Below are 12,227 nucleotides of genomic sequence, written 5' to 3' on the forward strand. Positions count from 1 at the left end.
ATTCTCCGCACGCGAACTTGGGCAATCTCCAGATTAAACGCTCGCCGATAAGAAGTTGGGCCATTGTTTCTTTAATCCTTCTGTTCTTCATCTTGGTTTGTGTTGGTTTGTATATATATACTGGACAAGGCTTTTCGACTCGGGGTACTTCCATTTCTTAGCTGGTGGAGCTAATCGGATTCATGAAACTAATCAGATTTCAATTAGCTGGGCAATAAAAAAAAATATAGGGTTAATAAAACAAAAAACATAAACTTTTCACTTTTTAACGATTGTAGCACGAATTTTTTTCTTAACCAACTAATCACAAATTACCATTTTGATAACAATATTAGCACACTGTCAATTTCTCATTTAATGTTAACCGAAATTGCTAACGTGTACACGACGATATCACGTGACTCACCGTGATTGGCTAAATGAGTCCCACATTTAAAAAATAAAAAATTCTTAAATTTTAAGAAAAACAAAAAAAAAAAAGAGCCCAAAGTGAGGAAAAGGGCAGGTGGCCAGCGTTGGGGTCGCCAGCAACTTCTACCGTTATCAACGACCCCAATTGGGTAGGTGGGGGCAGGAGTCGAGGCCCCCACCGCACTAATTGGGGTCGCCAGCAACACCGTCGGCCACCTCCACTTCTCCTCATTGTCGACCAGCCACCATTTTTTTTCTTTTTTTGTTTTTTTAATTTCCAGATTTTTTTATTTTTTAAAAATGCGGGACCCACTCAATCAGTGAACCACATGACACCTTCATGTATACGTCAGCAATTCTCGTTAAAATTAATGGAGATATTGACGGTGTGCTAACATTATTATCATATCGGTAGTTTGTGATTTAATTGGCTAAAGAAAAAAATTCGTGCTAAAATCGTTAAAATGTGAAAAGTTTTTTATTATTAATAAAAAAATTACAGGTTCTAAATGGTACTCGGTTCGGGTAGGATCTGATTCCAAATCTATATAGGATATGATCCAGTTTCAAAATTTTGGAACTAGTCTTATACGGTAAGGTTCGAATATTGTAAAAATTACAGGGTACGGGGACTTGCACACCCTTAGAAGTAAATGCATAAGGGTTCGAGTATTATAATTATTATTTTTTTCAATTATAAGAGAGATCCATGTACGTAATATAATGAAATGAAAATCATTAACATCTAATAAAAGAGCGTCAGTAATCTAACCTAAATATTAAACTTAAAATCTATTGATTACCAGGTAAGGGTGTGTATTATTATGCCACAGCCCTTTGATAGTGACATTAGCTTTTAGACATTGGTATTCGTCAACTTTGATATATAATTGATGTTATCGAAATGCATATAAGAGAAGCTAATAAACGGACTATTTCTACTTGAATATTTGGATGAATGTAAAATCTTGCATATATTTAATTATAATTTTTTGAAAACTTTTTTTTTGGGTAGATATATATATTTTTTAAGTTTAACAATACAAATATTTAACTAATACGACACGACAATTTCGGATTGGTTGTGGCTGCCATGCTCTGCTCATTCAACAATTAAGAATGGGCTTCACAATTGATCAGACGACCCAAAAGAGACCAATGCGTCTGCTCGACACTCAAGGACGGATATTTATCTCGTAACTTATAATTGACTATTTTATATGTTAAGAGAGCGAGACGGATTAAGAAAAACGCGACGGAGTGCGATGGAAGTTGTCATATATTCTTGATTTTACCGCGGTCTCATGGCCTACTAACATTACATTCCATGGAAAAGAAACGCCAGGTGGCATTTGGTTTTTACCAAACACTCCCATACTACCATTCAAAAAGTGCAATATTACCCCCCCACGTGTTTTCTTCACCAAAACCTAAACCAAAACCAAAAGAAGCGCCCAGAACCCAATCCCTACTCCAAATAACCCTCCATATGCATTCCTCCAGGCCGCCGAGAACCAAACCCGCACATCGTCCACCACCGGCCCACAAAGCGAGCTCATGTCATCGGTCCTTGTGTTGTAGTACACGCTGTAGAAAGCAACCCGTGTCCTCTCGGCCTTTGCCGTGAAATTCACAGTCGCGCCCTGGAAGGTCGAGTTCGAGTTCGGCGCGTAGTGGATGTTCTGGGCTTGGTCCCCGGCAAATGCCATGACTGCAAGAGGCTGCTTGCATTTGTCGTTTGCGTGCCCGAGCGAGAAGGTCAGTTGGTAGTCTTTGTCGGCCTTTGTCTCAACCATCTGGGAGATGATGCCTTCCTTGCCTGAGAGAAGCTCAACAGCACGTTTGCCCTGAGGGACAGAGAAGTGGTATGAGTCAATGTAACGGACTGCACGGTTAGATTCCACGATCCAACCGGGCAATGATGATATCTCCTCGTCGAGGTTCGTCGGGAGGAGGACACCAAGCGTGGTGTTCCGGAACATCCACGGGCCTTCTTCGAAGTCACCATTGACCACAGCATTATCTACAAACACGAACAGTGCAATTCATCATCTCGCCAAGATCAGAAACAGTTCATGCAATACAAGATGTAGGACCATGTATACTAAATGAATCAGAAAGACGAACGCTAATATTAAAATGGTACGCACCTTTAGGCCGATCGGGAGTGAAGAGCTTCTTGATGGCAATGTCATCGATGATCGGGCCACAGGTGGGGTCATCCTCCATGCCTGGGTTCTTGAAAACAAGCTTCGTCCGATCATCCTCTACCTCGAAGGACACGGCATAGGGATCCCAACCCTGGATGTTATACAGGGTCTGCAGGTCTATGCTATGGGATGCTGGCGGAATCGACACGTTGAGCGACTCCAGCTGAGCGCAAGTGCGGGCTGCACTGAACGTGACGGAGTACATGGCCCCCTTCTCCAACGTCAGCTCCTGGCTGATCTCCGCGTCGTTCCCCAGCCTCACAGCGTGTGTCCCCTCGGGCACGACCAGGATCATTCCGCCCTGCCTCTGCCCCGACTGGACGAGCTCCACGGTGCCATTCGATCTCCAGCTGGGGATCGATGTGGGGCCGTCCGCCACTCCCTCGCTCGAGAAGCCTCCTGCTGGAGGCGTCTCGAAATCACCATTCGATATCAAACCTGAAGCAACGAGGACGAGTTAATGTTGCCACACATTAAACCATTAACTTATTTTATTTTATTTTTTTGGGTAGACCATTAACTTACTTTTTACATTAATCAACATCAACATATGATTGCACCCACTGAGATTTCTCGGAACAACAGCGGGTCCCATCCCAATCCACTGGTACGAAAATTGTTTGCATTAAAATAATATATAAAAAATGTTCCTTGATCTATCTATCTTCAATTGGTTCGTGAGCAAAACAGAAGGTCGAAGACCCGTCCAGCCATAGGGAGCGTTTGATAGTACGCTGGTGGCATGTCGTGTTCCTAAAGGACAAGGAAATGGGAACGGTAAGGCCCACCCCAAACAGGGCCTTAAAGCTTTTCACAGAAGCAGCAAGCCGCGTCATGGCAGGCGCGTGGGGCCATGCAGTGGGCCCCATACTCCTTTTGGTTTTTTCAACGATTGGTCTGATCAGCTTTGACTCCCAAAAAAGTTGTGCCAATTTTGCCTGGTTTTACGGATATCATCGGACTGTGAAATTTTGTCCGACCCGACCCCGACAACGTCCACAAGAAAAAGACATTATAACAAATATAAATATAAACAATGAAAAAAATATAATATTAAATTCTTTATGTTAAATTTCAACAGAATTAGTTTAGCTCATGTTTGATGAATTATGTGATAGAATTTTTTTAAAAAAATATTTTCACATTTTTCTTTCTATTTATTTCTACGTGAGAGGTCGATTCTGGAATCTCGATGTTTACGAAAGGAAAAAGTGTCACTCATTGTTCACGCTCACTTGTCAAACTTATTCGCTTTACCAAAAGCGCACTCTCCTAGATATCTAACCACTTTAATCATAGGGAAAAATATCAACATGTTTGGCGGGAAAGTCTTGTAGACTGTAATCATACTAGAGAAGAGATTAATCAAGATCAATTTTCGAAAACATATACAGCTCTGCGCGGTTGAAATCTTAGGAGAAAATCGGTATTTAGAACAACATTGTCCCTTGTCTGCAACAATTCAAAGAGAAAAGCACATTGCATCACACCAGAAGGGGTAGCAACATCAACAGAGCAAATAATCCGTTTGCATTCCCATAGATTGTTTCTACAACATTGATGTGTTTGATTTTAGAGTTAAGTAGAGTTGAGTTTTGATTTTAATAAGTTTGTAACGATTGTGTTGTTAAATTATGAAAAAAAGTGTGAAAAAATATTGAATAGTTAAGAGAAAGTAATGATTGTGTTGTTGAATTGTAAAAAAAGTAATTAATAGTTTAGAAAATTTAGTATTAAAAATTAAATTGAATTATTAAAAAATTAAAAAAAATGATAAAAGTAATAATTATATTGATAATTTTTGTTATATAGTGAGTAGAATTAGAGTTAAAATTTTAAAAATATAACTCACAATCCAAACAGAGTGGCGGGGATAGTATAACACGGGATGAAAGCGATAATACCACTCATCCCTAATCAGCCACTCGTTGTATTGTTCCCCATATCTAATTTAACTGGTTTTGTTCGAATCGTCATTCTATCCAGACTTCGGCTTCGTAAGTAAATTGTATGACTGAGTTTGGGCCCAATGCCACCTGACATATGACAATGATAAAAAAACAGCCCAACATCTACTAGTACTCGTTTCCTCAAGGGGCAGCCCTACACTACACTTCAAACAACAAAGACGCGGATTCCATTCCATTCAATTCCTTTGTACTAAGGGAAATTTTAACACGACATATTGTCACGTGACACCGTTTAGTATTTAAGTCCAAACATTTAATATAAATTTTAAAAAATATTTTTAATATTTTAATTCAAATATTTAGTATTTTAATTTGGTACTAAACGCTTAAAAGTATTGAAAATTTGATTAAAAGTACTAAATAATTGAACCAAAACACTAAACGATGCCACATCACATCGTGTCATGCTAGCAAGACCCTTTATACTAAACATGACTAGACGGCTTGGGAATCCGATTCGACAACGACCGCAAAGTCGGAGAGAGACCCAGCGGAGCCCGGCTATTGGTGGCGCTTGTGAAGGCAACATGATGGTGACGATGATGCATCAGACAACTAATGTCATATGATGCATCAGACAACTAATGTCACGCCGGCACAGATTTTAATTGGGTACCCACTCCTCGCCGTACTCCACAGGACCACAAAAACAGAGATGGGTCTCCTTCGGGCAAAAATCAGGGGTTCCAAAGCTCACTCACTCCCCAAATCCAAACCCCTCTCCATCATCATCTCTCAATATGTCAACCCCAGTGAGCCCGAATACTCCAATCTCAACCCAAAATGAGAACTCGTACTAAGAGTAGAGATCTCAGACACGGCAAGGACACATAATGTCACAGAAAGAACAGGCAGACAACCTTCTTTTTTTGCTAGGTAAGGCAGACAACCTTCGCCATTGTCGGAATGGTGTTTCTCAGTCAAGACATTTATGTATGAACAGAACAGAAACAAACAACTGGAAGATGGAAGATACAGCGTGTGAAAGTGAAACGTACCGTCTTCTCCCAAGATGGTTGCAAACAGAGCAAAGATAAGGACGACGAGGGAGACCCATTTGGCTCCTCTACAACTTCTTCGCACCATCTTCCTTGGGCGCCGTGTTCTCAGAGGGAGGCAGGGATGGAGCCGGTGATGGAAGGGAAGGGAGTGAGTGGGTGAGTGAGAGTGAGCAGAGTAAAGTAGAGGAAAAGGAGAGGGGGTAGTCCTTTATATCAGGGGTGGGGGCAGATTCCCCGGGCCGAGTGCTATACCTTTTTTTTTTTTATTATAAGTAAATATGGTAGGCAATGGTGATGACAACATTGTCGCCATCCGCTACGTAATGTTCGGCAATTACCGCCATCCGCTACGCAATGTTCGGCTCTTGTGTTTAACCACGAACATTTCAGACAAACTGAATAACCAGCGCAAGTACTGACCCCATCAACGTAGCACTACTAGGGCTTAGTATAATTCACAAAAGTCGGAGATGACTCCAGATTCAAGTCAAAGAATCCACCCTAATATACGTCCTCGACGAATTCAAACTCGAGACCTAAGGTCTCAAAACCACATGGAAATAAGCTTAGAACTATTAGGTCATCCCTTCTTATGGTCCGAGTGCTCTGCCTTTGGCATTAACAAGCTGGGGTTCCCTTCCGATTAACTTTCGCTAATTAAGATCATGGCTTTATGTTATGTTAATTTGACCAAAGGGCCAAAAGCGCTCCCTTTAAATTCTCTATTTGGAATAACCTTAGATAGGAAAGGTCCTGTCAGCGACCTTTTTCTTTTTCTCTGTTTTCCCTCTTCTTTTTTGGATCTTGATACCTTGAAATCTAACGAGTCCCTCTTGATTTAGTTCGAATTGAATCAATTTACTGATAAGTAAAACTCTTTCAATTAAGAAATTTTTATATTCAAAAGATTCAAATGTAAAACCTTAGTTATGCAAAATGATTTTGAATCACCTGAACCAATAATTATTGATTGTTTTCCTTTTCTAACCTTTGTCTCGTACAAAATTTTCGCCTTCTATTTTTGTCATCTTACATTGTTAATTTGGCCTCAGTCTCTTAACTGAAATTAGTTCTCGTTCAGACATCAAATTACCCTAGTCGTGAAGTTCTTCAAGAGTGGTTTGAGCCTATTTAGTGCCTGTAAAATCTATCAAATGACAGTACAATTTCTCGACTGCATTGGAGTTCGAACATAGAGTTAATGGGATTTATTATTCATTATTTGGCTTTTAAATGGTTTCCGTGTTTTGAGAAGCGTGGGTCTCGTAGTGGGGCCGCCTGCCCGCCGGATTACGGTGCCTTTGCAGAGAGATAAGGGAGCTCGTGAATTTATTCATTGTTTGGCCCAAGAAAAACTTATTTATGATTTTAGTGCCCATGCTTTGGGCTTTTCAAGCTCAAGTCCTATTTAATTCATGTGTGTTTTCTTATTCATTCCAATATTCAACGTTGCACGAGATATTTGAACATGATCCTTTGATTAGCTTTGTCGGTTTTTTGTTGCTAACAAGGGTCCAAGTTGGATAGGAGACAATCATTAAACATCGTTATGTTTTGTTTGAACACTTTCTCTACCATAAAATTTAATAAATTATCATCGTCTCCCTTATATTGCAAATTTAGTTTTACATAAAGTTCAATCAGAATCCGTTCAAGCCACTTAGCTTATCATATCCTTTGCCTGAATCGACCCAACAGAGAAACTAGCAAGCTACTTGAGACATTAAATCCTTTTTTTTTCAATGTAAAATTATCAAAATAAATGAGAAATTAATAAAATTAGCGTCTCAAAATACTTGAGATAATCAACTCAACAAAGTTTGGAGACAGGAAAAAGAAGAACAAAATGAGTGGACAATGCACCGGGAAATAGTAAATATTCTAGAAGTATTACTCAGCCAAGTGGTAGTGTAATCCAATAGAAATGTATTTAAATTATAAGCATGGCTCACAATGGTTCCACAAATTCCAATTTGTATGCAATTTGATTGGTTATTAGTATTTAGTCCCAAAAAATGAACTTTCATCAAAATAATTACCCCATAATGAATAAATAAAAAGAGTTAATGTTCTCAATGTTCTTGATAACTTCATTATATAAGATGGATTTCATTGATTTTTTTTTATCATGTCTCATTTTTTTTTTCCAATACCAACTTCCTGAATATCAGAGTCTTGTCGAGCTCATTACTCTTACACGTATCTCTTAAGTACGATTGCGTGCATCAATTATACTTCAAATTTGGGGGAAGCCATTGTAGATCCATATTCGGTGAGCAAGCAATTGGAGGATCTCAGTCAAGATAGACTACGAAATTTAAAAAAAAGGAAAAAAAAAAGAAAAAAGAATTGGGGATGAAATTGAAAATCACACGAATTTTGGGTGATAAAAAATGAGATATCCCATTTATTCATTGTTCCTAGGTTCTTCTTGGGATGCCACTTGATGCACGGATTCATGTCGTTTTTATTATTAAAATATTGATAGATCTATCTAAGGAATGTCTCTTCATTTGGTGCCTTTCTCCTTTAACTTCTATCGATGAATCTTTTATTCACCATTTGGGACAAACGTAAAATGGGGTGGGTTTTCCAGCGGTTGAAGTTTGCATTAGCTGCCTTAACCTTTCAAGTTCGAGTTTTCCACTAAGCAATCAGAGTTTTTCTAATGCAAGAGTTCTGATGAATCCAAGTAAAAGTTGAATCCGCTCATTAAAAGTAATATTATCCCAAAACTCGAGTTTACTCAATTCACATGAATTAAATTTAAGACTTTACTCAAGGAAAAGGGGTGACAAATCACCGGGTAAACCAAGTTGGTCGAACCCCTCATTTTGATTGTAAGAAAAAGTGAAATTATGAATTATATTTATATAAAAGAAGAAAAGATTAAAGCTAGGTTGCATTAATAATTCTTCTTCGAATTTTATTTATCGGCGAGTCCATGAGTTAATCTCACTTTATTAGATGAGATAAATCTCCGTTCGATTGCCGGCTTGCCCTGGCCATTCCTTGACAACCTCATAGTCCTTTACAAGGAAACATTAGGGGATGTTATTTAGGCGCGAGATTAATTATTATTTTTTTCCTTATCTTGATTGATCTCTCCACATAAAGTTGATTTTTTTTTTCTCTTTTTTTGAGTGAACGCATACATAAAGTTGATTTTAGGTCATAGAAAGTCGCACCCATTTTGGTTGGCCTTCATTTTCAACCTATTTACGATCTCTTTTCCAACCAGGCCCCCCCTCATATTTCTTGCGTTTGATTTATTTTCACCTTCTCCTCAAAGAGAAATTAAAAAAAAAAAAACCAAAACTTTGAAAAGAAAATGGGCCGGGCCTGACCGGCTGTAGAGAAGCCCAATGGGCCGTGCTGCTTTGGCGGGTTTCAAGACTCCATCTCCAGTTCCGAAGAAGGAAGAAGAAGAAGCAAGCAAGCAGGGAGGGAGGGAGCGGAGAGGGATGGCTTCTTCAGCGGCGTTTCGGGAATTGCAGAGGGACCTCGAGAGCAAAGCCAACGAGCTCAGCAAGCTCCAGAAAGGCAATCCCCCTGGAGACTCGCTTCTTCATACTATGGTCTCCGGATCAGTGACCCTATCGCTTCCTTTCGATTCGAATCAAAAGCCCTGAATCCTTTTGTTTATTTTGCTTCAGAGATTGCTTCGCATCACCAGAGGAGGAAGACCTACACGATCCAGCTCGGGGAGAACGAGCTCGTACAAAAGGTATCTCCAGTCTCCTCCAATCCACACACCGCCTATGTTCAGTTCATCGCGTCAATCTGTAGGTTTGATGCTTTTCTCAGACGACATCGATATTTGAGGCTGCAGTTGGTGTTATGGAGACCTTATACGTCTGCCCCTCAGTATTCTAGCTGGTTCAATGTTGTTTCGGATTTCGATGTTTTTCATGCTTCTTGTGTCGGCTGAAAAACCTTAAAGATTGAACAAAGGAGGTCTTTTGGGTTTCCCGGGAAACAGGGGATAATCTCTTGTTCTACTTTTACTGTTTGTAGGAGTTGGATTTACTAAATGAAGGAGCGAATGTGTACAAATTGATCGGTCCGGTGCTGGTAAAGCAGGATTTGGCTGAGGCGAATGCGAATGTGCGGAAAAGAATCGAGTACATGACTGGTGAACTGTATGTCTCTCTCTATCCTGAGCTTGTTACATTCATTGACTTCGTGGAAATGAATCTCATGATCTTTTGCTCTGTGAACAACCTAAGAATCCGATGCCAAGACATCACGTGAAGTTTTACCAAGTCATTAGAAATTTTTTTTGTCAAAACTCTTTTAGGGAGAAAGGTTGTTATTTGTACCAGTAGATTATAATATGGGATACAAGTTTTTATAACAACTCAGGTGGTAAGCTCAATCAATGATGTCCAGCTTCTTAGAAATAACATGAAATCGGGTGATCAGTGCTGCAAAGACAGGATGTGATATACGGCTGACTGATTGTTAGAGAAGCTTATGTAGGCGTCTTCTGCATGGAAACCATTACAACGATGACCTACCCCAGTTATGGTAGATGCAGTTTATAAAACCAGAATATCCGTGTCTGTATGGAGGGAGACTCGTATCAGGATCAGGATAATGCGCTGTAATTTGTGTGATCACTTGCTAGTGAATTTGTATTGCGACTTTGCTGCTTGCTCGGGGGATTGTATTTTTCTTAGGAATATGTTTCTTTGAACTCTTTTTCTTATTGATGATTTTGTCTATCATCCATGGCACCTCTGCAAATGGCATAAAGAATAAATGGAGTATTTTTTTTTTCCTTCTTTTTAGCTGCTTCTCATGAAGTAAAGTTAACTTTGCAGAAAGCGTCTTGATGCGATCCTACAAGATTTGGAAGAGAAACAAAATAGCAAGAAAGAAGGGGTATTCTACATCTGATGCTTATTACTTTTGCATATCATAGGTTTTCTGCTAGAAGAAACGACACGGCAATCTCATCCGTATTAGTTAAAATCAAATAAGTGATGTCTTCTCTTTGAGTTTCAAATCTTTTGCTGCTTGTTTGATCTCCTCTTTTATATGGCTTGGTTATGTGAAATAGTATGCCCCCTGCGATACTCGTGCCCAATTATTTAAACTTCAATTTCCTTTTCTTCATATGATTAATGTAAATGAAGTTATATTACGATGTTTACTCTGAATATTAAGAAGAATAGGTTGGTTTAGACGACAAACGTGAATATAGACCGTATATTGAAATATATTTGCTTTTGCTGAACTTCTAAGTGCCATTTGGCATATACTATTGTTAGCCGCCGCAATTAGTTTGAGAATAACAATAGTATTCTAATTCATATGATTTCTCCAACTTATCCATATGTTCTTTTGTCGCAGATCTTGAAGTTGCAGCACAGGCTTCAATCGCTGCAGGCAGGGAAAGCAAAGGCGTAAAATCAAAGTCATTACCTGCCTTAAACCAGTGTTAGCTTCTTTTTTGGTAGAACCAGTTCACCCATTCTGCTCTTGTTTGCTTGTACCATTCCCTACCTAAGCTTAAATGCTTTTTCGAGATCCATGCCGATGCTATTGCCCCATTAGGACTCTTCTGCTTTATCTCCTAAATTTATGTTAAATCTTGTGTGATGATAGACCGGATGCAATTGTGTTGTAGAATACATACAGAAATTTTCCTTTCATTTCGCTCGCCTCAACCATTATTAGAAAGTGGTGGAAAGGTAAATTACGGTACACCATTGAACTCTGGCCACCTTGGCCACAAACAAGGCATGGGTGCGGTTTGCTGTCACCAGCAACCTCATCTGAGGCGAGATGGCCAAGGTTGAGGCACCATTGACTCCCCTCGAAGATTGCACTGGCCGAGTTTGTCGTATATCCTCTTAGGGCTATAGCAGTAGTACAGTAATTCTTTCACATTTCTGAAGGTGGTTGTCCGGTTCTCGTGACTACGGCTTCCAGGAAGGGCTGGAAACCACCGCCTAATGGCCTGTTGGGGCTGACTGGATCTCGTGTCATTCCGGGATAATGTTCAGCACAGAAGCACGTATCGCGGCTGATCTAAAATAAGTGATTTTTCTCAGAGACAAAATCATTTCTGTCTGCTTTTCGAACAATCGCTCAACTAAAAAACGAAATTTCTGGACTCACTTATCTTGATAAGCATTCTTTTCAAGCATGTGGGGTCCCTTAATCCTGAACTGGCCAATAGCGCAATGTGCTTGTCCTACGTTGCCTTCACTTGAAAAATCTTCGGAAGGCCGGTTTTTTCAGTCCCCAATTTTGGCTGTTCAAAATTGCAAGAGCCACAGTTCTGCAAAATTTCCAACTGTTCCCTAATCTTTAGTACTAACTCAAATAATTCCGACTAACACGGCTCAGTTTCGTAACGTGCATTGCTTGAAGAAACATGGAATGAGCAGATCACATTTGCAATATTATCCATCGTTGCAATGTATAATGCGCTATAGAAGGATGAAAATACTACTAATTAATGACGTGTTGGGTTGATTCCCTCTCATGTAGATGAGTGAAAGCCTGTTTCCCGTTTATTCAGATCGTTGATGTTAGCGCATGATGGAGATTATAGCGGTTTGAATTTGTATTGGTTTGTGCCCGAATCGGATGTCGACGACAAAGCTAATAAGTTAGCCCTT

At 39.6% G+C, this 12,227-nt stretch overlaps 2 protein-coding genes across 2 annotated transcripts; one reads left to right on the top strand and one right to left on the bottom strand.

The window, feature by feature from the left end:
* Positions 1 to 1,652: 1,652 nt before the first annotated feature.
* LOC116206147 lies at positions 1,653 to 5,781 on the bottom strand. Its single transcript, XM_031538926.1, has 3 exons — positions 5,590 to 5,781; positions 2,562 to 3,059; positions 1,653 to 2,434 (listed from the first exon to the last, which is right to left on the bottom strand). The coding sequence occupies exons 1-3, from the start codon at positions 5,675 to 5,677 to the stop codon at positions 1,842 to 1,844; spliced, it is 1,179 nt and encodes a 392-aa protein (XP_031394786.1). The 5' UTR covers positions 5,678 to 5,781; the 3' UTR covers positions 1,653 to 1,841.
* A 3,161-nt stretch (positions 5,782 to 8,942) lies between these two features.
* Positions 8,943 to 11,252, top strand: LOC116202509 (prefoldin subunit 6). Its single transcript, XM_031534086.1, has 5 exons — positions 8,943 to 9,135; positions 9,249 to 9,319; positions 9,610 to 9,734; positions 10,419 to 10,479; positions 10,951 to 11,252. The coding sequence occupies exons 1-5, from the start codon at positions 8,958 to 8,960 to the stop codon at positions 11,005 to 11,007; spliced, it is 492 nt and encodes a 163-aa protein (XP_031389946.1). The 5' UTR covers positions 8,943 to 8,957; the 3' UTR covers positions 11,008 to 11,252.
* Positions 11,253 to 12,227: the final 975 nt, after the last annotated feature.

Source organism: Punica granatum, chromosome 4 (assembly GCF_007655135.1).
Source record: "Punica granatum isolate Tunisia-2019 chromosome 4, ASM765513v2, whole genome shotgun sequence".
Taxonomy (NCBI): Eukaryota; Viridiplantae; Streptophyta; class Magnoliopsida; order Myrtales; family Lythraceae; genus Punica; species Punica granatum.